We start from the raw sequence: 23503 nt of genomic DNA, 5'->3' as shown, positions 1-23503 counted from the left end.
GTTTCCCTTAGTTTGATTCAGATAAAGGAATTCAAGAACTCATAAATCCTCAAAAACATTGGGAACTATGGTTCCCTGAATGCTTCATCTAGTTAAAAGAATTTAGAGTTGTTCCTCATACGAGAGAGGTCTTTTCTCACAGACTATGCAGAAGATTTGCATAAGAACATTGGTCAAAACTCCCAGGAGAAAGACAAGCCCCTAGATATCAGAGTCTAGAAAGTCCTTGATTCTCTAAAAATATTAACCTTCAACCACTAAACTCTTACTTTTGAATCCTAATGAATAGAAATATATCTTAGACTCAAACAATAGGTATATTTAAACTTTATAAAATAAAAAGTTTGGAAAAGCTGTTTGTAAATTGATGTGATCAAACAGAAAAATTGTAATTGATTTTTTTTCCAGTTGTATCTGACTCTCCATGACTCTATTTGGGATTTTCTTGGCAAAGGTACTGGAGTGGTATGCCATATCCTTCTCCAGCTAATTTTACAGATGAGGAACTGAGGCAAACAAGGTTAACTGACTTGCCCAGGGTCACATAACTCGTAAGTGTCTGAGGCCAGATTTGAACCCAAAAATATGAGTCTTTCTGACTCTAGGGCTGGCACTCTATCCACTGCGCCACCAAGCTGTCTCCTTTAATTGATGGACTACCACTAATTTAAAAAAAATTATCCTAATTCCTTTTCTCAAATGAAGAATTATTTTGTACAGTGGATAATCACCACTGTTTTTTGTTTTTGTTTTTGTTTTTTGAATGTCAAATAGAGGATTTTCTTAAATCAAACTTCATTGGAATTCACTATCCAAACCAAAATCAATGTATACCGGGCATGTTCAGTAATAAGCAAAGCACTGGAATTAAGAGTCAAATTTTATGGGTTTAATTCCCAACTCTGCCTTTAAGTATAATGCAATAATAATTCTGATTGTAATGGAGTAACACTAATAAAAGCTAGCATTTATATAGTGCTTTCAGGTTTGCAAAGCACTTTATCAGCATTATCTCATTTCATCCTCAACAACCAGGTGCTTTATTATTCCCATTTTACAGATAAGAAAACCGAGGGAGACAGCCTCAGGTGACTTGATCACTCAGTAAGGGTAGGAGACTGGCTCTGAACTCAAGCTTTCCTCTCTTCAGGTCAAGTGTCTCTATCCATTGTATCACCTACTTGCTTCAACCTTCACCCTTCTGAGTCTATAAAACGGGGATAATAAAACCTGCCCTGTTCGTGGGAGAATTAAATTAGGTTTTATACAAAGTGCTTTTTAATCATAAAATACTATATAAATGTGAGTTATTATTAATACTACCCAAATATTTTAGTTTCTAGGACTCCCATTTTGTTTTTCAGAGAAGTAGAAGATTTTAGATTGAAAGGCAAGTCCAATTGGGTTGTTGAAAAGGAAGATCAAGTTTAATATTCAAAGATAAATATTCCATAAGGAAATCATGAATTTTAGTAGCAGAATATAAAGGGCTTTTTCATGAATAAGTTAAATAGGAAACTTTGAATTATCTATTTAATATCCACGTTCAAAGTTGTCACCTACCAAACTTTGAGTTAAAACCTATTAGAAAAATGGCTCAAGACATATTTCATTAACCTATACCCTGTATTCCAATTTTGCTCCTTAATAATCTAAAGTTCAAGTATCTTTTAATTAGGGGCTTAAGTTCAATCCCCCGTCTTTTAACATATTAATATCAGTCCCATTTCTTTGCTTATTCAGATGAATGTTCAATACAAATTAATTGATCAACAAGCATTCACTAAGCACCTGCACTGGGCTAGGCACTGTACAAGGTTCTGGGAATAAAAGAATGAAATGACCGTTATTCACAAGAAACTTACATCCCAATGGATGACATTAAATTTGTATCTCCATTTGGAAATTAGTTGGTTGAATGAAAATAAATAGCTGAAGATGAACTTCACCTTATATTATTGATCTATTCTTTCACAGCTTATGTATTTTGATTTTTTTTGTAAATCAAATAATAGTTCAAAGACACTTAAGTAATAGGTGATCTCTTTAAGGAACCCCCTTTTAAAGGAATTCTGAAGAGCAAGGGTCAACTCAACTTTAAGCTTAGGTATTAGCTAAAGCCACTTGGAACTGCAGTTATTTTTACTCTCATCTTTTTTACCTTTTAGTTTGGATAGATAATACTGATTTACTCACCCAGAATGAATTGGACTGGAAGAAAGAGCCACATTATCTAAATGGTCAGTACCCCAGCTGAGACGATAGGAAGTCTTTTCTGCTTCCTTGGCCAGAGTTGATACCTAGACACAAAGAACAATTTTTAATAAAAATCCATACTTTCAGTTAAAAAATGAATTATAACTTCTATTATTCTAATCTAATTATGGAAATCTAATATTTACATAGCAATATCCAGTGATAATTGGCTAGAAAATTCTTTCAGATTGGTAAGCCAATAAACAAACCAGAATGTGGATAGAGATACTGGTTCAACTTAACAAGTATTTATCAAATGCTTACTATGAACAAGACTCTGCCAGGCATTAAGGATTCATCTTTGATAGTCGACACAGCCCCTCCCCTATTAGAATTTATATCCAATTATTGGGCCATAAGAAATGATCAGAGAGATGGTTTTGGAGAAACCTGGGAAGACTCATATGAACTGAGCAGAGATAGCTTCAAGGAGGAAGCTGAGATCAGGAGACAAAGGTAGGCTGGAATCAGCATGAGAAGGATCTTAAATACCAAGACAAAGTATCAGAGTTTTATCTGGGAAGCAATGAGGAGTTACTAAAATTTCTGAACATAGAAGTGATGGGATCATATTTGTATGCTTGAAGTTTATCTTTGTGTGAAGGATGGGTTGGATAGGTAGAGGAAGGAGGCAGGAAGACCCCTTCGGAGACCACCGTAAACCATTTTACAGGTGATGGAAAGGAGAAGACAGATACAATAGTTATTACACAATTATAGCTTTAATTATGTTTCTCCATTTCACAGAACCATGACAAAACAATAGGGACAGATTTATCTTTGGAGGTTTATAAAAATAAGACTAGCTCTGTTCTTGGAATTTTAAAGTCAATGACACCAAAACCCAACTAAAACACCATCTTTTATTGGCAGCCTTCTCCCACCCCTCTTAATACTAACGCCTTCCTTCCGTTAATTATTTCCAATTTATGCTGTATATTACGTCTGCTTTGCAGACATGGATTTATTTGTATTGTTGTCTTACCCTTAGACTGTAAGCTTCTTGATGGCAGGCACTGTCTTCTTCCTATTTTTGTATCCCTAGTGCTCAGCACAGGGCTTGGCATTTAATAAATGTTTATTGATTGATTGATGGATTATAGAAATAGACAAAAGAGATTCGCAATCTCTTATGGTACCCCTTTTCTAGTATCTAAAAATATAGATGTATGGAGACTTAGCCTAATCTAAATTGATTATTCCTCCTCTTCCTCTGAGCAGAAGACGAAGAAGTGAGGATTTTTTCTTACTACACAAGCCAGCCGCTGGTTCTCCATATCTTTATAATAATGCAATGTAACTGAACGTGGTTAAGAATGATTTTAGTAGTTTAACTTAATCAAAACTCCCTGCTCAGTTGAAAATATATATGGAAAATGCCCTTTCTTTATAATTTGTGTAGTTTTTAGAACCAGAAAGGACTTTCACAATCATCTATACCAGTTAACGATGTGTCAGAGTCAGTTTAAAAACAGCTTAGGAGAGCCGACTATTAAATTTTCAGTGTGTGCATTTATACTTTGAAAGTCAGCAAATGCTATTAATCAGGATTTGGTTTATTGTTTTGCTAATTGTGTAGATATGAGAAAGTGATGGAGAAAATGTTAATAATGCAGATTAAACTTGTCACATGTATATTTTCCAACTCCTTTATTTTACAAATGAGAAAACTGAGGCCCAGAGAAATCAAGTGTTTTGTCCAAGGTCAGACAGTTAGTAGCAGAGTTGGGACATGAATCCATCTGTCCTGATTAATCTCTGTTCAAAATTCATAGATATTGGCTTGCTGCCTTGCCAAATAAATTTCAGTTAATAAATTATTTATAAAATTATTAAAACTCTTCTTCAGTACATTTCTATTAATAAACAACATGCACACACCGATACTTACCACAGAGCAATGAAATAAAAGGAAAAAAAAACTGCACAAACCTGGTGGCTGGGGATCACAACTGTCTCATCAATCATGGCGCTATCCCTCAGGTAGGAGGCATGGCTCAGGGTGTGGGACCTGTCTGAACTGAAGGATCGAAGGCTGGTAGGTTGGCAGGAAGTCATTGCCACAAGTCAGCAGCAGTAGCAGTTTTGTAAGGATGAGATGGTAGGCAGAGCAGGGAGAGTGAAAAAAAGCATGCAATTAGCCAACAATGCAACTTCCAGGAGGGGCATAAAAAAGTGACCGGGGAAGGAAAAAAAACCTTATGATTGTGACACTAACTTTTGCTGTTTTCAGAGAGCTGAACCAAAACATCTCTTGACTAGCTGCTATCATTCAATGGAAAAAGTAGGAGAGAATCCAAGTTAAAACTTGGTCCTCGATCAGATTGATTTTCTACCTAGAAATGTTTGAAACCTGTCACTTGGCTTCATTTACCACCCATACGAGGAACACAAAAAATGGGAATCATTCCTCTATGGACTCCTGAAAGAGTTATGAGGTTAATCTCTCTGCAATTTAGAGGAAAAAAAAATGTCAGGACCAAAGCAGATATTCCTCTGGAGAAGAGGCCAAAGTGAAAGTCAGGTTTCTAAACACGGTTCTTTTTCACTCATTCAGTCACTCTTTCTGAACCTATGAATGGTTTGAAGTTGGAGCCTGCTCTCTCCTGGAAGTGGTGAATTCTGGCCAGCTGCATGCTTCCTGCGGAAACGGAGTTTTTCTCGTGGGTTTCCAGCCATTTAAAAAGAAAAGCCCTGTTCTTATTGTATGCACTGTTTGTGTTGACCCTAATAACGCCAGTAGCTGAAACAACCAGAGACAAAAGAACACATGAAGCTACTTCTGAGCTCGGGATCACAGACATGACATCTGCCAACTCACACTGAAAACAATCAAACACCTATGGACATTGAGCAAGAATGGGGCTTGACTGCAGAATGGACTTTCAAGATGTGAATAATCAATGTTTTCAATTTTTAATAAGTCTTGAATTACTTATTATATATATATTATATATATATGTAGTAAGCAAAGTTGTAATTCATCTCTCCTCTACCATCATATGTGGTCTATCTAATACATTTTAACTAGAAGTGAAAGGAAAATCAAATTTTATGCCTATTCTATCGATTTAATATCAGCACAAAACCCTCAGTTTAAAGGTCAGGGGAAAGGGCATGGATTCACAATATCTGCACATCTATTTTGGGAAGAAGGAGGGCATGGAAGGACAGATCAAGAACTGTTCTGTAACTTACACTCTAAAAGTGTTCTCTGGGGGCAGTGAGAAATTAAGTGATTTGCCTACATTAACCCAACCAGTATGTATAAGAGGAAGGAAATAAGGAAGGATTTGACCTCAGCTTTCCCTGACCTTGAAGCCAGGAATCTTCTAGTCATACTGCCTCGATTTACTTTGAACAGTGGACATTATTTCTTTAGTAGCTGTGCTTGGAATTAAATAGCCCATGCTTCTTAGAAAGTAGGGCATCTCACAATGAGAATACTACATCCATATATGTGTGACACCTATTTATGTGCACTTTTTTGTAAGGTTCTAACAAACAGAGTCAACTCACAATTAACAATATTGTTAATAGTTTAGTGAAAACCAATGGTGATCTGAAGCCTCCCTTCATATTTCTTAGCTAGGCTCTGGGCCAATCAGTAACGACGAACTTGATCTTAAAGCTAGTTGGAGCTTGAGAGTAGCTGACTTGATGGGCATAGGTGAATTTCGTGCTAAATCTAAATGTAAATATATCAGGAATTGTCTGCTGTTATATATTGTCCTTCCTTTATTTTTGTTGTTATTTTCAGTCACTTCAGTCATGTCTGACTCTTGCTGACCCCATTTGGGGTTTTCTTGGCAGAGATACTGGAGTGGTTTGCAATTTCCTTCTCCAGCTCATTTTACAGATGAAGAAACTGAGGCAAACAGGGTTAAGTGACTTGCCCAGGATCACACAGCTAGTAAGTATCTGAGGTCATATTTTAACTCTGGTATGCCTTACCCCAGGCCCAACATTCTATCCACTGCACCACCTAGCTGTCCTTCATTTATTAGCATAGATAATTAATATTTGACTTTGTGTATAAAAAAAAAGATGATCAATCACTCAGATTGTGTGTGCTTAAATGTGAATGGCAAAATATATTATTTGTGCTGCTAATCGATAGCACTTTAGCAGCAGATAATCAAGTTCAAGCACATAAATGTCATCCATTCCTGTCCTTAAAATTAAGGAGCAGTTAAAGACCCCATTCTTCGTGACTAGCCTTGCTTTTCCTTAATATTTTAAATCAGAGGTGGGGAACCATTTTTTTTCTCAAGTAGTACTGACCCATAGGAAAATTTAATTTAAAGGCACAGAGATATTTAATTTTAGACTTTTTTTTCTTGAGAAATATCTCAAAGTCAAACTATTAATCTAAAAATTAAGAACAGAGAGCATATAACTTCTTTTTCATTAATACAATTAGTATTTAAAATGTTTTTATTCCATGTCATATTATGTCACATTATTGTATGTCATATTTATTTTATGACATGTTTTGTGTAATAGAATACATTTACAATAATAATATTTTAAAATATGATAATATTTTAAAATATATCTTTTCAATGTCATTTCTAGGTTAGAGATAGAGAGAGGTGGGAAGAAAGAAGAAAGAAAGGGGAAGAAGTGGGAGGAAAGGAGACATAAATAGAAAAGGAAGGGAGAGATAAAGACAACCATAGAGAGGATGTAGGAGGAGAAAACTGAGACAGAAGACAGAAACAAAAGTGGAAATAAAAGAAAAGGAAGTTTCATAGTTAGGGAGAGCAGAGGAAGAACTATTCAGGAAGAGAAAGAAAGGAAGAGAGGCTGAGTAGGTTTTTGAAACAAGTGGGCTGGACACACTCTCCAGTCACCAGAGATTCTACTCTGAATAGGCTTCTGGAGGGTAGCCACAGAAACTGAATGTCCTAAGTCCCTGGGCCAGAGGTTCCCTACTCCTGCTTTAAATATCGAGTCAGTTCACAGAGCATGCAATGTTTTACAACACTTCTCAATGGGGTGACCACTTTCTATGCAAGTCACAATTTCTGATGTTCGGTTAACAGCTTGATGAAAATAACAAAAACGTATGAAATACTAAAGGATCACCGGTCTTCCAGGTCGTACGTGTCCGTCTAGGTTTTGGAGAGTTTTGGGCTGTATATCTGTCAACACAATGCCTGAAACTGACAGTAATGACTGGTAAAGATGTCCCCAATGATTAAACAATTGAGGAAGATGGGCATCATTTAGGAATTAAGCATTTTTCAAAGAGCCTTTTATGCTTTAGAACCACACAGAAAATATTTAGGGCAAAATGGTTTCTCATTTTGCATCCACTATTTTCGCTGTCTATACAAATAATGATTTTTTTCTTATCTACTGTTTAAATTGGGACCGTGGTAAAAATGAATTGCCGGCAAGTCTCCAAGACTGTTAAACTATGTACTTTATAGAGATCCTATTTTTTTTTCTTTTCTATATCTATGCATTGAAAGCACTTTGTTCCTTTCTCTTGGATAGCAAGTTTGTTTAATTTCAACCACAAGGTGGTGCTATAAGAATGGCTCTCGAAGGCTCTCTGATAGAATTCTGCCTCTGGGATCTTATTACACTCACATCATTCTAAATGATGTCTTTCCTGAATTTTTAATGTTGGCTGTATCAGCTGAATGCTTACTTTTGAATACATTAAAAAATCTAATCTTTAAGACAAATCGACAATTCCAGGATACAAGCCACATCATTTGATCAGCAGGTTCACAAAGCAAATAAGCAATGGACGGGAGTAGCATGACAGCATCCGGGAAGATAATGTTTTCATGCCATGTAATACCTACCTGGGTATGTTGCTATTGAAAGCATACCCCCCAAGAAAAAAGACGAATAAAAGGAAAAAAAAGAAATGGAAGGGGGAGAGAAATAATGAAAGAGAAAAAATGGTTACCTTGCCTAAACACAGTGAAAAATAGAAAAAAAAAACATGACAATGAGACTATTCCTTTAACTCCCTCTCTGGAGGCCCTGATACATTAGCATTCTAGAAATTACAGTGTGGGTTGGAAAGAGGCTCTGTTTTGTTTCTCCCTTTCCTTTATCATATTGCTGTCTGACAGGTGTTCACTTTAAACAGACACGTCAAACCATTCGTTCCCATTTTACAGATGGTTTCTAAATCAATTAATCTAAATCCATTCTCACCTAAGTACTTTTAACGGAAAAAAAAGCAACAGATCAATCATTCATTCTTGCAAAGAGCCCAAGGTGAAAGTGCTTTGGTTGTTGAAAGTGTAATTGTCTACTCTACAAGGACAGCATAATCAAACACCAACATCTGCTTGTCAGTGGATTTTAAAATCTTATTAAAAAAAAAAAGTAAAAGGCTAGATCAGAGATGTCAAAGTAAAAACTGGGTTAATACCCAATGGTATAACCCAAACTCTGCAAGCACTTAGCCATTTAGAACTGAATTCTGTTACATACTATACATAAAATTGTTGATTAAATATGCTGAACAAGCTATAAACCTGAGACTAACATTAGTACTTAGCAATATTCACTGTTCTGCATTGATAATAACAGATTACAGATACGTTAACAGATACATTTTTGATTACTTATGAGGATAATATTCTTTCTTGATATCTCAAACCATAATAAACTCCAATTATTTCAGTTAGTATACCAAGAGATATCATTTACATAAGTTTGTGTATGTATATGTGTGTATGTATGTATACACACACACACACACATCTGTATCTATATGTTTCTCCCTTTTTAACCTTATACATATAGATATGTATCTTCCCATTGGCATATACAATCTAAGAGGTCCCAAGCTTTACCTGATGCATGCATCGAGGTTAGGCTCTTCTGGAATTGGTGTTCTGGTTTCCCAACTGGGGAAAGCTACTTCCAATCACTAAATTTCCTTCTAGAATTAATTTTTTTTCCTGATGGTTTCCATTTAGAATAGTCATCATCAAAGAAATCATGAAACTAATAAAGAACCAAGGAAATTAACGCTAACAAATGTCAACATGTAATAATCACCAACGGCCCTCCAAAATCCATTTTGTTTTGCTAAGGTAAAGTAACAGAAAATGAGGAAAACCTTCCAGGCAGCATATTAGTTGACGACCTGTGTTATCAGTTATCATCTGAGTGCTTGCATTAGGCATTGTAAATAGGTGCTTTAGGGAAATACCTGTCCGATCGTCCTCCCTCTAAGCTGTATCTCAGGTAACTCATTCCATCAAGGAACTGGCTGCTGGGCAGGGAGTCATCGCCTAGCTCTTTCAAATCTTCAGGTCTCAAGTACTCCCCGCCATCGCCTGTCATGGTATCCTCACCTTGGAACAATTAAGCAAAAGCAGGACTCATATTTATTGTTGAATGACTAGTCAATAGAACAGATGATAATATGCCAGCTGGATTGAGAGTGTAAGAGTCTAAGGACATTTCTACCAATGTAACACTGCACACCAGGAAAGAAAAAAACCACAACACACTCATACACGCACACACACACAAACACACATTTAAAACTTTTCCATAGACCTGTTATGCTATTTCTGTTGGTGGTACCACCATTCATCCCATCTACCATTGCTGAGAATCCAGAGATTTCTTTAACTCTTCGCTCTTCCTCATTTCTCATATCCAGCAGGTTGCCACACCCTGTCAATTTCCTGTATACCATTTCTCTACCACCAAGGTAGATGACATTATGTCCACTTTACAGTTAAGGAAACTGAGAAATAGAGAGATTAAGTGATTTTCTCAGGGTCACACAGCTATTAAGTATCTGAGAACTCAGGAACTTCCTGATGTCAGGCCCAGCACTCCATCATTATGCTAACAAGTGCCTCTATTCGAGAATGACAAAGTAGGTCCTCTACTACTGGGTGATTTTTCCAGAATTCGTCAACTGGCTCAAGATTATAGATAGTTATATAGAGAGCTCACAGCATTAGCTTTATAGCGACCTCTTAGAAGCCAATGGAAATGGCCAAAGAGACCAAGCCATCAAAAGCCAAAGGAATTGAAAGGCAACCTACTAGTAATTGTCTATATCAACAACTGTAATTGATGGATGAAGATCACGGCATGTTTGATAGGGCTACACAGTCCGGAATCACTTAGTGATGCTACTGTGTAGGCCATCAACCAACTGCAGATAGCCACAGCCTTCTGTGCTACCAACAAAAGGGACATGAGCCTAATGACTTTAGCTCAGAATCCTTTTTAGGAATAATAGTTCTCCTCTAATTGGATAAAACCAATATTGTTTCTTTTTTCTCTTTTAGGAATGGATGGGATTAGGGGGTTAGCCAAGCTGAGTTGGGGGGGGAGGGAAGCAGTGGTGCTAATATTTCCTAATATTCAAAAAATTAGTATTAAAAATCACCTCCAAAATTAAATTACCTAAAAAAACCCAAAATATTTTCTTTACTGTTCCTAAAAAGAAATTCAGATATGAATTTCTGCCATGGTGACAATAAAGATATGAAATTGATTTCTTGTATACTCTATTGAAATTAGTTTCGAATGTTACAGGTAGACTTCTTATCTTCTATTTCTATCTATATGTTGTTTTCTTTTTAAACTTCTAAGAGTTCCTTTAAAATGAGATTTTTTTTTTAAAAAAAAATCACCTTTTTCTACTTCTGGCATTTTGTAACATCAGACTCTTCCCACAGCTTAGCCACAACTTGGTTTTCCAGCCACATCCCCTATCACTCCCTACTCATTCATATACTTATTATATTTCAGCCAAACTAGCCTACTCATCATTCAGGAAATGTGGTCCAATTGGTGCTATTTTCCCTCTCTCCCTCTCCTCATCAGTTCATGTCTTGTCCTTATGTACCCTTTAAAACCCAATTCAAATGCTACCTCCTCAATGAAACTTTTGTGATCTCTCCAGCCAAAAAGTACATCTTTCCTCTGAAATTTTTTTCTCACTGCATTGATACCTTTTATGATAGTTACTTGTATTCAAAACCATAACATTTTATTCTTCCATTTATACCTTCCCAACGTCTATAATAACAATGTATGATTATATTGTGTCATGACTTACAAACTGCTTTATATACATTATCTCATCTGATCCCTACAATGTCCCTGTGAGGCATCATTACTCATTTTCCAGATGAAGAAACCAAGGCTCAGACAGGCTAAGTGTTTTGTCCATGATCTCACAATGAACAGGTAAGTAAGAGGGGTTTTAAACCAAGATGTCGTGACTGAAGTCCAATCACAATGCTACTACCCACTCATCTTATGGAACTCCTGTTTATAGCCATTCATAAGTCTTCGACAAGGGATCTACCCAATATGCTGGACAGTTTTCTCCAGATCTCATGACGTGGTGCTGGCACTTACAAGAGTACTCAGGAATTCCCTCTCACTTTTAATGATGACTCACCCATCTTATTTGTCAAATACACCCATTCTCCATGACATCTTTCATGCTGATTGCGATGCACTTTTGGCCATTTGTGGTCACTTACTCATCTCTCCAATGCCCTTTGGGTGACCCACATGTCTAACTCTTGGGATATTGTTTTATTTTATGACTGAACATCAAAATGATCAACACTCATCCCTTTCAACAACTGTCCCTTTGAGTATTAGCAACTCAAAGGACTTTAAAAAAATCACTAAAACAGCTTGTGATAGCAAAACTAATGGTTTGCATCTGTAGTGACACATACTAAATTTGCTTTGCTACTCTGTCACCTGTCTGATAAGTTACAGATAATTCCAAGAGACTAATGAGTGAGCACCAGTACCTCATTTCATGCTCTTCTTTTAATAGAATGAAATACCAGACATCAAGGAAGGATTATTCAATTGTCAAATGACAGAGACAAATAACCATCCACATCTCTGCTACTACATTTCCCTTGATAAGCTTGTCATTCAACAACTCTGCATCTTGTGGGCATAGAACTTTATCAGGAATTGGATGAAAGGGGAAACAAAGATGATATATTCCCCTCCTTCTTCAATAACTGTAGAAGTCAGGTGGGGAAAGAAACAGATTAAAAGAATTCACATATAGCAGACAAAGAGTAGCAGGGAGGGAGAGGGAGAGGGAGAGATGGAGGGACAGAGAGACAGAAAGACACAGAAAGAGAGAGAAATAGAGAATGAGACAGAGAGAGAGAGAGAGAGAGAGAGAGAGAGAGAATATGTGTGTGTGTGTGTGTGTGTGTGTGTGTGTGTGTGTGTCTGTACACACAAGTATGTAAAGAGAGGAATGCCCTTGCATGGGATCTATATTAGACACTCATATAATTTGTGGCATAATCAGCTTTTTGAGAAAGTCATTCATGACAACTATCAATTAACTAAGACTTTATGACCTTATTGTTCAAATGAATTTAGAAGTATAGGAAGAGAACTATCAAATGTTCTTCAAATAAAACATTTGACTTTAGGATCCAATTAAATCCCAATTCACTCCACTTTTTGTTGTTGTTGTTGCCGAGTTATTTTCCAGCCATGTCTGATTCTTCATGACCACTTTTGAGGTTTTCTGGGCAAAGATACTGGAGTGGTTTGCCATTTATTTCTCCAGTTCTTTTTACAGATGAGGAAACTGAGGCAAACAGGGTTAAGTGACTTGCCCAGAGTTACATAGCTAAGAAGTGTGAGACCAGATTTGAACTCAGAAAGAATCTTCTTGACTCCAAGCCCTGTACTCTATCTACTGTGCCCCCTACCTGCCCCTCTACTTCATTTTTAGGAAACATTAAAAATAAATTCCACTCTGACACTGCTGGGAACATCTCAGAATTCTGTGCAACGGTTTGATGGGGTAAGTGTTTGATTCTGAAGCTATTTCCAGTAACTTCAAAAACAAATTAAGTGAGTGAAGTATTGAAATCATTAACTCACATCAGAAAAGGATTCCAGCCCTAGCTCTTGTCTGTCAGTGAATTAATTGTGTGACCTTGGGCAAGTCACTTAGCCTATGGACTTCATTTCTTCACCTGTAAAATGAGGAGGTACAACCAGATGATCTCTAAGGTCTCTTCCAGCTTTAACAATTTAAGGTTTTGCATGTCACTGTTACACATAATTAAACCATCACAAATTGCTGTTTTTTGGACTTTGTTTTGTAACAATTCCCATTTCCACACAACTCCCATGTAATTTTGAAATGGACAAGACATTTAATATTGTACAGTAGCGCTATTAAAATTAGCATTACTACGTAAGAGATGGAAATCTGGTTTAATTCACTTAATAGCAAAACTGTGGGAAGTTATAAAGGGACCTTTATAAGGGGGAGACTGAGGATTTCATGAACTGCTAACCTACCTTTCAATACTTCAAATTTATACAATTACTTGCATTTTTCATGAAGAGTTCCAGTACGATGACTTATTAGGAGCCACAAGACCTGAGTTTGTATACTGCCTCAGACATTTCCTAGTGTGGGACCTAGGACAAGTCACTTAACCCTTCCCATCCTCAGTTTTCTATAAAATGTAAAATCTGTAAAATGGGGACAATAATAGAACCTACCTCACAGGGTTTTTGTGAGAATCAAGTAGAAATAATGTGTATATTTAGTGTGTTTTTCAAACCTATAAAGTTTATAATTATTATTATTAATGAATATGAAATCAATGCACACACATATATATATTTTTAAGGCAATTGGAGTTAAGCTAGTAAGTGTCAAGTGTTTGGTCTCAGGTCAGATTTGAAATCAGGTCCTCCTGACTCCAGGGCTGGTGCTCTATCCACTGTGCCACCTAGCTGTCTCCATTGTACACATATTGATCAAGGAAGACTAATGTAGTGGGCACCATTGCGTTCATTAAAGATGTTTCAAAATTTAGCACTTATCCTCTCTTAGCAACCTGGATTTCACATTTCTTTGCTATGTCTACATGAGTACTTTAACCAATTCCAAGAAAAGTTTTTGATGCTTTTTTTTCCTTGCAGATTTGCTACTTAAAAATAAGAATTACAGGACAGAAATGCCTTCTGAGCTTATTTTAACTAGGCATAGCATAATAAATGGAGGAAGTTAGGTAGCTCAGTGGATAGAGCAGTGGGCCTAGAGTCAGGAAGATCTGAGTTCAAATCTGGCCTCAGACACTCACTATCTGTGTGACCCTGGGCAAGTCACTTAATCTCTCTTTGCCTTAGAGTAAGAAATGAAATGAAAATGGAAAGAAAAGAAAAATCACTCCAGCATCTTTGGCAAGAAAACCCCATGGACATTATTGGTGTGCTATAGTCTACAAGGTCACGAAGAGTTGGGCATGTCTGAACAACCAGACAACCGCAGTTAGCATAATATAAAACACTTGCCTACACGTATGGAGTACTTCGTGGTTATAAAGTGCATTCACCCATTTAATTCTGAGCAGAACACTTTGTAGGTATGGGGGCATACAAAGTTTTGATAACAGCTCCTGCCCTCATGGAGCTTACCATCTAATCAGGCACAAACAGAGGAGTGATAGAGAGAAAAAGGACAAATGCTCAGAGATGATTGGATCGGAGATTATAGAGATGACGGGAAAGGAAAAAGCAGAGCATGATGGGACCTTCCTGAAATAGGGCTCGAGGAGAAGCTATCACTTAAATACTGATACCACTGCATTATTTTTCATTACAAATATATTTAGATAATCTGTATATTTTTGTATTTTATATGATTATTACCCTTATTGGATCTACATATCAGAGCTATGACTACACCTAGATCTCTTGAACCCCATTTTCTCACTCTTTCTAAATATATGCTTCTTTTACTATGAATACAGCAGAGGTATAGGTTATCCAGAAGAATGGATTATTGATATTTGCCTTTGAAATTCAGATAGACATATTAAGTCAGAAACAGATACATATACGTATACGTACATATGTACATTTATATGTGTATAAATACACACATTCCTAGATTTCTAAGGCTATAAAGGACTTTAGAAAATCAAATTTAGTCCTTTCATTTTCTTAATGAAGGAACTGAAGGTTAGGAGAGATTGACTTGTCCAGTCACACAGGTAAGAAATGTCAGGACTAGGATTCAAATCCAGGGCCTTTTCCCTCCACCACTCTATGCTTCCTCTCACTAGACTCTAGACCCTAAAACCTCTTTTTTTGTGCCATTTGTTTAGAAGCCTTGTGAAAAATATGGGCCCCTTTTCAGAATAATATTTTTTAAAGCCTAAAATAAAATACTTGGATTATAAAGGAAACTATATTGAAATAAGTTATCAGAATGTCTTAAAAAAAAAAACCAAGTTCAGAGACTCTGGGTTAAAATCCCTTTCTCTAGATAAAGCATGTTACAGATAAAGAAATCAGGACCCATTTCTAAAAGCTTTTACCACATACCACATATGCTCCATTCAAAATGTAGCTGTACAGCCCTATCCAAAATGGTTTTACATTCGGTAGTCTATACCTACACGCAAATTAAACTTGGGCTGTACACAAATTAAACTTGGGCTTCAATTTCCTCATCTAGAAAAAAAGAGGGGGTATAATTGATAACCTTTGAGGTCCCTTCTAATTTCAAATCTCTGATACTATGATCCAATGAGCACACTGAATCACAGATAAGTATTTGTTCTTCTCTTTTATTTAAAAGCAGTAAGCTGGATAAAGTTTAATTTTAAATTTAAAACCTATCATACTTCACTCCTGGCTATGTGACTGTCAGCAAGTCATTTTACTTCTCTGGGCCTAAGTTTTCTCATCAATGTCCAACGGATGGTGCTGTTGAATTTATTTAACATTAAGTTGAATTTAACATTTATTTAACATTATTTAACATTCACATTTATTTAACATTAGCATATAAAGATGAGGTACCTTTACTACACAGGGCTGCCACGTCTGATTCACTGTAATGTGTCACTCATTGAAATGACTAATGGAGTTTTGCAAGATCCCCGAGTCCAGACACAGAGTTGGGGCTGATAGCAGCCATAGGAGCTCTCATCAGTACGCTATTCATGAGGTTAATTTCAGGCTTTGTTTTGTGCTTTTATTCTATCTTCATATTATGCCAGGGATGCTCCCACTTTCCTTTCATCTCCAAGTGTCTATATCCTTTTTAAACTCACTGTTCTTGCAAATTGACTTCCACACACCACCCCCCCAACTGCTCTATTGTAATTGTTCTCTCAAAGGTCACTAATAACAATGATGATGATGATGTTAACTCCTTTAAGTTTGCAAAGCACTTTACAAATTTATCAAATTTGATCCTGATAACCCAATGGGGCTAGTGCTAATATACCAAATTTTGCGAATGAGGAAACAGACTGAGAAGCATTCATTAAGTCACCACTCCAAGGTCATACAGCTGGTCAGTTTCTGAGACAGTATTTAAACTCATGTCTTCTTGACTCTAAGTTCATTACACTATCCACCAGATCATCTGGCTGTCAATGGCCTAATTGCCCAAACCCAAAGGCCTTTTCTCAGCCATCACTCTCTACTCAATGTGTAGAGTCTGACACAGTGAACGATGCCTTTCTTCTTGGAAATCTCTCCTCCCTTTATTTTTAGTGACAATGCACTCCCCCTTTTGCTTTTCCTGCCTCTGTGACCACTCCTATTTCTCTTCCTTTCATTTCTTTTCTTCCCTCTGAAAATGAGAAAATTACTCAAGATCAGTCAGTGGGTATTAGTTTCAAGGGAAAATCAAGCTCATTCCAGGTTTATAAATTGTTCTTCCTACCTCGCTAGTCATTACCCTATTTGTTAATAATCAGATATTTTAAAATTCTCCAGATATCTTATCATGCATTTTTATATCATTTTTTTAAAGGAAGGGATAAATTCTATTGAAATGTTTTCCCCCTGGGGTAACAAATGGAGATATACCTAATTAGCACTTCAATGACGTTATTATTATTAATTAGGCTTGAAAATTGATAAATGGTAGTAATAATGAAGAATGAGTTATACTTGATTAAAATATGATATACCCTTTGCTTAGCCATAAAGTTAGAAAGACCACAAATAAGAAGGAAAAACACGGGGCAGCTAGGTGGCGCAGTGGATAGAGCTCTGGCCTTAAAGTCAGGAAAACATGAGTTCAAATTCAGTTTCAGACACACGACATTTACTAGCTGTGTGACCCTGGGCAAGTCACTTAACCCCAACTGCCTCACCAAAAAAGCAAAATAAATAAATATTTTTTAAAAAGAAGGAAAAACACAATGGACATACCTCAAATTCTGAAAAAAAAAATTGAAAAGCAAAGAATAGGTATTTCTAGCATGTAAAATTGTGAAATATTTCATATCAAGTATTACTATAAAGAGTTTTAGTATATGATAATATACATCTGTTGTGTTTAAAGCATTAGAATAAGGGAGTTAGAGAATTGTTCCAATTGTTTTTTATACTAACGATTATAGTTTTCTACATGAAAAAGTTTATTCTCAAAATAAACATTTTCATATATTTGAGTTGTTTTGCAAGAACATATTATCTATTTTTAAATTATCATCTTCAGTCTTCCCCCAGAGCTCCAGGCCCGTGTCTGAATTGCCCTCTGGACCTCTCTACTTGCTCTGTCCTGCAAGGAATTTAAAAAAAATATGGCTCAAATTTAATATGCAGTATCTCTAAATGAGCTTATTATGTTCCCAGTAACCCACCTCAAAACCTTAATGTCATGTTTGAATTTTGCCTCTCTTAGGCCCCGCATCTAATCACTAACTCATAGATTCATAGTCCTGTAAAGGCCCTTGGAGGACATTGGGTTCAGTTCCGTCATTTTAGACCTGAGAAAATTGGGGCTGAGAAGGGTTGAGTGACATGTTTGGAGCAACACTTCTAATAAATGTCAGAGGTAAGATTTGAAACTCAGGTCTTTCTGACTCCAAGTCCAGCACAATACCCAGTATGCCACTTAGATCTCCAATTACTGGCCAATTTCTTTCAATTATACCTCTCTAATATTTCTCACATATATCTCTTCCTTCTTGCTCTTTTATTTTTTGAAAATATATAAAAGTTATTCTGCATAGGACCACAGAGTGAAGGCGCTAGCTTTCCAGCTTCTTTATGAATGTAATTAGTAAATATTTGTTGACCACCTTCCTGGTAAATGCAGTTACCTACTCATTCTTCTTCTGGAAATCATCTGGTCTCAGTCACCACAAAGGAATCACACCATCAACTGGAAAAGTCCCACATCATCTAGTGTATCTGTATATGCTAAAATAAAAGGCCTTTTTTTTTTTTTTTTGGTCTCAGTAACAGGGAAATGCAATACGGAAACTCAATTCTCAGGATGATTAGTCACACTAAAAAGATCAGCGTGATTGTGGTTTCCATCTTCTAAGACCAAAAGTTCACACACTCAAACGCACAACTTCTACACCCACATGCATTTCAGAATGAACAGATTAGTGTTAGTCACTCAGGTTTAAACATTATGCAAGTTGCTTTAAGCAACCAAAAAAAAAAAAAAAAAAAAGGAGGGAAGGAAAAGAAAGGAAAAACAAGGAAAGGTTTCACTCCAAGAATTTCACTCCAAGAATTTTATCTAATGGTACCTGAGTCACTAAGTGCTTCACCATCAGAAAAGTGGCCACCAGACTGTTTTAAGGCTATGCAACATACAAGTAAAAATAAAGATGGTGCCCAATTACAAAATAAAATCCTACACACCAATCTCCTTTTTATAATTCTTTTTCTCTTGCTGAGAAATTAATAGGGATTGACTGCAAAGCGATATGTACATGATTCTGTAACAACATATCTTAAATGATTACTTGATGACTCAATTTCATCTGTTCTTGATAATACAGTCAAATTTGTCAGTCCATGGCTTGGTGTTCTTGGTCAAAGCTTGATCCAATTAAATACTTCCTAATGGCATCCAAACACAAAAAAATTTCAAAATGTAATGTGAATTAAATATAGTGTATGTTAGTCAACTCTCAAGTTTTTATTATCAGAATACCAGAAACCTTACATTAGAAAAAAAGAAAGTGTTGATGTCTCTTTATAAAAGTAACTGAAAGAAAGACCAGGTGATTTCCTTTTTGGATGTAACATTTCATATCTCTATATTTTCCTTACCTGTACAAAGCTATGCTGTTTTAAAATTAGAGATCAATTAACCATTTCTTTTATAAAAATTTCTACCTTCTTTAATTAGCCCAACTATTACTTGGATAAGATTTTCCAACAAATAATGGTTTTAATATTTTCTTTTCCTCAAGAGCACCTGATTTTGAAATTATTCCAACTATCACTGATTCATGATCAACTTCAAGTTTGGACTTGTGAATCAATGATTTTTATTAGATAATTGCATATTTGCCTTTTGGCCTTAAATGTACTCTATATGTATATATCAACAAGAAGTAGAGATTTAAGATTATTCCTTTGATACAAATGATATCACTTGAGTACTAAACATTTAAGTGTGTCTCAGAATATAAGCAGATTTGAAGACAAAAAAAAATCCTTATTAAGTTATCATAGTATTTACCTTTCATTTGATCTATATTTTTCTATTGCCCTCTGCTATCTTGGAATTAGAAAACAATAGTAAAAACAGCTTAGGGTGAAAATGAATTGATCAGAATGTTCTTGCTTAGAACATTTTTCTCTAGTAGAAATAAACACATTTAAAAAAATAAAATCAACTCTTTCAAAGACTGGAATAGAACAGAGTATTAAGGTTCTGCCAATCATAATCCCTACACCAGTTATTTCCCACAAAAATGTTTATTGTGTATCCATGCTATGTGAAGTGAACAATATTTTAAAAGAAAGTTAATGAAATACTCACCTTCTTCATCAGAAACATCAAGGACCTCGGTCATTGTCTCAGGTACATTTAGCTTATGTTTCTCAGTAACAGTCTGCAAAGACAATCATGAACACTCAAGTTTTGTTTTTGTAAAGGACCATCAAACCGAGAAACACAGAGATCTATCTTCCATAGCCACAGTCCAAATCATTCCATCTTTTCTCCATTTGTGTTTTAAAGAGTTGATTCTCTTCCCTAAAATATTTCTTGTTCAAAAAAGATCATCTCTCCCAGTGAAATTTTAGAGAAAGAAAGCTGTCTTTCTCTTGGTTCCCATTTTGAAGAACATCTTTAGCACAAATATTCATAGATAGATAGCACACTCTGAGAAATTCAACTAATGTTTCAGGACAGTTTAAAAATGAATTAGGTAATGTCTACAGAAGAGTTTTACAAAGTTGCAAGGAACATATGGAATTTATTAAAACTGCCAAACCCTTGGAAATAAAGCTAGGAGCAATGTGAAATGTCTAAACTAAAAAAAGATGTAGGTATTTGGGCAAAGAATATGATGCATCTCTTCAGGGATTAGGAGATCAACAGAAGAGTATCAATCTTTCAAAGTATCTCTCTTTTCTAAGATTTTGTTACGATACTCTCTGTCCTGTTATGAATCTATGGCATGGTTTCTAAATCCTCTGACTTGAGTTCTTGTTCTTGGTACTTGGATTTTTCTTAATGAATGAGTGCATAGAAAACTTGTTTTCATGTTGCCTGTTACAGTCTGTGATGGCCCAAAGTTGAATAAATCACAACTCCCAATAACATTTTAAACACCCTTTGCAAAATGTCCATATATGCAAATATACAACTGAGGACCAATAGAGAAAAGATAAGTCATAATGATGTCTATGTCACAGCTTGTTTCTTATTTCTCCAATCCCCACTTCACTTTCCTATTCCTTGTTCTGTCCGCACTTCAAAACCATCCTGGGTTTGCATACTATTACCATATCTAATATTCAATAATATACAGTGTGACATATAAAAGCAGGCATCAGAGTCAGGAAGGGATGGGTCCGAGTTCCACAGCTGGCATGGGAGAAGGAAAGGAGGGAATAAGCATTTATATTGGCACCTGTTCTGTGCCATGAACTGTCCTAAGTCCTCTACAAATATCACCTCACTTGATCCTCACACCACCACCTGGGAGGTGGGCAGTTTTATGATTTCCGCTGTACAGATGAGGAAACTGAGGCAACTTGACTAATGTCACACAGTTGATGAATTTCTGAGGCTAGATTTGAACTCAGGTCTTCCTAACTCCAGAACCAGTGCTCTATCCACTGTGTTACCTAGTGGCCTTTATATACACCAACTCTTTGATTATGAACAAATTTCTTAACCAACCAGCTCTCTAAAAACTCTCTAGGACTGTAAATTTCAGAGCAAAGGCTGATCTGCACAAAGAAAAGGAGTTCCTCATCCCTGATACGGATGAAATCAGACATCAGGAATTGAAATGTTTTCATGTATTCAATAGTACACAGCAATACTGACTGAAAAACCATTGGTGATGAATTCAGTCTATTTCACATCCCATACAGTGTTAAGGATTGTTGGGAGCCAGAAATTAAATTATGCAAAATTCATTTAAATCAGAATTGAAAATGGAGACCGTTATGGCTTCTATTTGAGATGCCTCTTAACTGACAATTTCCATTTCAGGACAACACTATGACTGAAATAGCATTGGCTGTGAAAGTTTTCACAGCTGTAAACAACTGTAATGCTTTGAAACAACCATACCCCCAAAGTGTAAAGAGCTGTTAAATGAAGCAAATAAAACTCTATACTCAGCGGTGGAATGTTCTGCATCATGTTTCCAGCAAAGAGAATGAAGGAAGATGTCAGAACCAGTCAGTGGTCAAGACTTCTTTGGAGTACGGATATTTTTAGACCAGAAGACTGTGTGTCTTCTCAAATCCTACTTTCTTTGCTAGTCCCAGAAACCACAAACCCTCCACTCTTTTTGGTTGACACTGTGGTGGGGAGGGAAGGGGTTGAGAGAACACTCAAACACAGCTACCTCATTAAAAAGCTTAGTATATCTTATTGACCTATTATGAATTATAAACTTCTGAAAAAGATTCAAAATATCCTGTGTCAAAAGAGTTATAAGACTTTTGTGCTATTATATTTCTAAATCATCTATATTTTAAATAATTCATTAGAATAGCAAATATAGCAGAGTCACCCTTCCTGATAATTTGTGGAGTTCCAATAGCAGCAATCATGCTCTGTCCCGTATACTATATATGCTTTATTTACATATCTGTATACAAATTTTATGTAATTCCTCTACCAACTTATAGATGGTTGCCCCTCTAATACCAGTTGTGTGACCATGGGCAAGTAAACTTAACCTCAATGAGACTCAGGCAACTCTCAAAAGTTTATCTATTCCAATTATACATGAGTTTTTATTTAGATTAGCAGAAAGAATTACCACACTGATATTCACGAATCCATAATTAGCCTATTATGAGCCCCTTGAGGAAAAGAATCATGGCTTGTTCATCTTTGTCCATCCTTGTCATGGTATTCATGGGAAAACTTTCCCAATTAAATGCAAATGATCTAATTAACTAACTATAAGAAAATCACAAAATGGAAATTAAATGTCAGAGCATACTGGACGAATAAGTTATTATCAGAGTTTTGCACTAAGAGGCTTCAATACTGTAAAACAAGGTGCTTTGAATGCAGGATCAGCCTTTTTTTGTCTTAACTGAAGAAACAAATGAAATAATCTCTTTGAAAAGCAAAATCGAGAACTTTTTTTCTAAATGATTATTAATTTGAGCAAGTTTAAGCATGTCTTAGAAATGAATTATCTAAATTAAATAATTCACTATTATTACTCTTACATTTATAATAAATGGATGAGTAAGGTTCTAGGTCAATTTAATACAAATGAATTCAAAGCACTCGGCTAGGTTCTGTGAGGTTCACAGAAATGAACAAGATGTGTTCTGGATTATCAAGGAACTTATAGCTTAGTAGGGGATTTAAATAAGACATTTGTACAAATAACTATGTAGGATGTAATAATATTCACAGGTGGGAGCAATGTTCACAAAGAACATAGGAGCAGAGGAAGTAGTCACTTCCCCCATTTGGGGAAACCTTAGAGGTAGTAATATTTTAATGGGGCTACGAATCATGAGTAGGATTTTGATGATGCATGAGGGCCCACTTTAGCCTTCTGCTAATTGCCTGCTGACCCAATTAAGAAATGCAAGACAACCCAATATACAAAAGGCTCTGAACAAAGAGCTTTGAATAAATATCTGGTGGGTTATTGCCTCTAAAGTATTTTTTAGGCTCAGGAGAATTAAGAATTAAATTAGAAATTCGGGTCGTGAACAGATTATGACATTTTTGTTTTTGTTTTGTTGTGGGCTAATGGCCACCCATATGGAGGGATGA

General features: G+C 36.0%; 1 protein-coding gene across 1 annotated transcript in view; it reads right to left on the bottom strand.

Moving 5' to 3' along the window:
- ANK2 (ankyrin 2) overlaps nucleotides 1-23503 on the bottom strand; it is a 412172-nt gene that overhangs the window by 74944 nt on the left and 313725 nt on the right. The window contains 4 exon segments of the mRNA XM_027837420.1: nucleotides 2197-2300; nucleotides 4189-4291; nucleotides 9449-9593; nucleotides 20051-20123. Of these exon segments, the coding sequence (XP_027693221.1) occupies nucleotides 2197-2300; nucleotides 4189-4291; nucleotides 9449-9593; nucleotides 20051-20123 (425 nt within the window).

The sequence above is a fragment of the Vombatus ursinus genome, unplaced genomic scaffold (assembly GCF_900497805.2).
Source record: "Vombatus ursinus unplaced genomic scaffold, bare-nosed wombat genome assembly UNPS02014821.1, whole genome shotgun sequence".
NCBI classification, from domain to species: Eukaryota; Metazoa; Chordata; class Mammalia; order Diprotodontia; family Vombatidae; genus Vombatus; species Vombatus ursinus.
The sequence above is the reverse complement of the archived record's forward strand: the minus strand, read 5'-3'. Positions and strand labels throughout refer to the sequence as shown.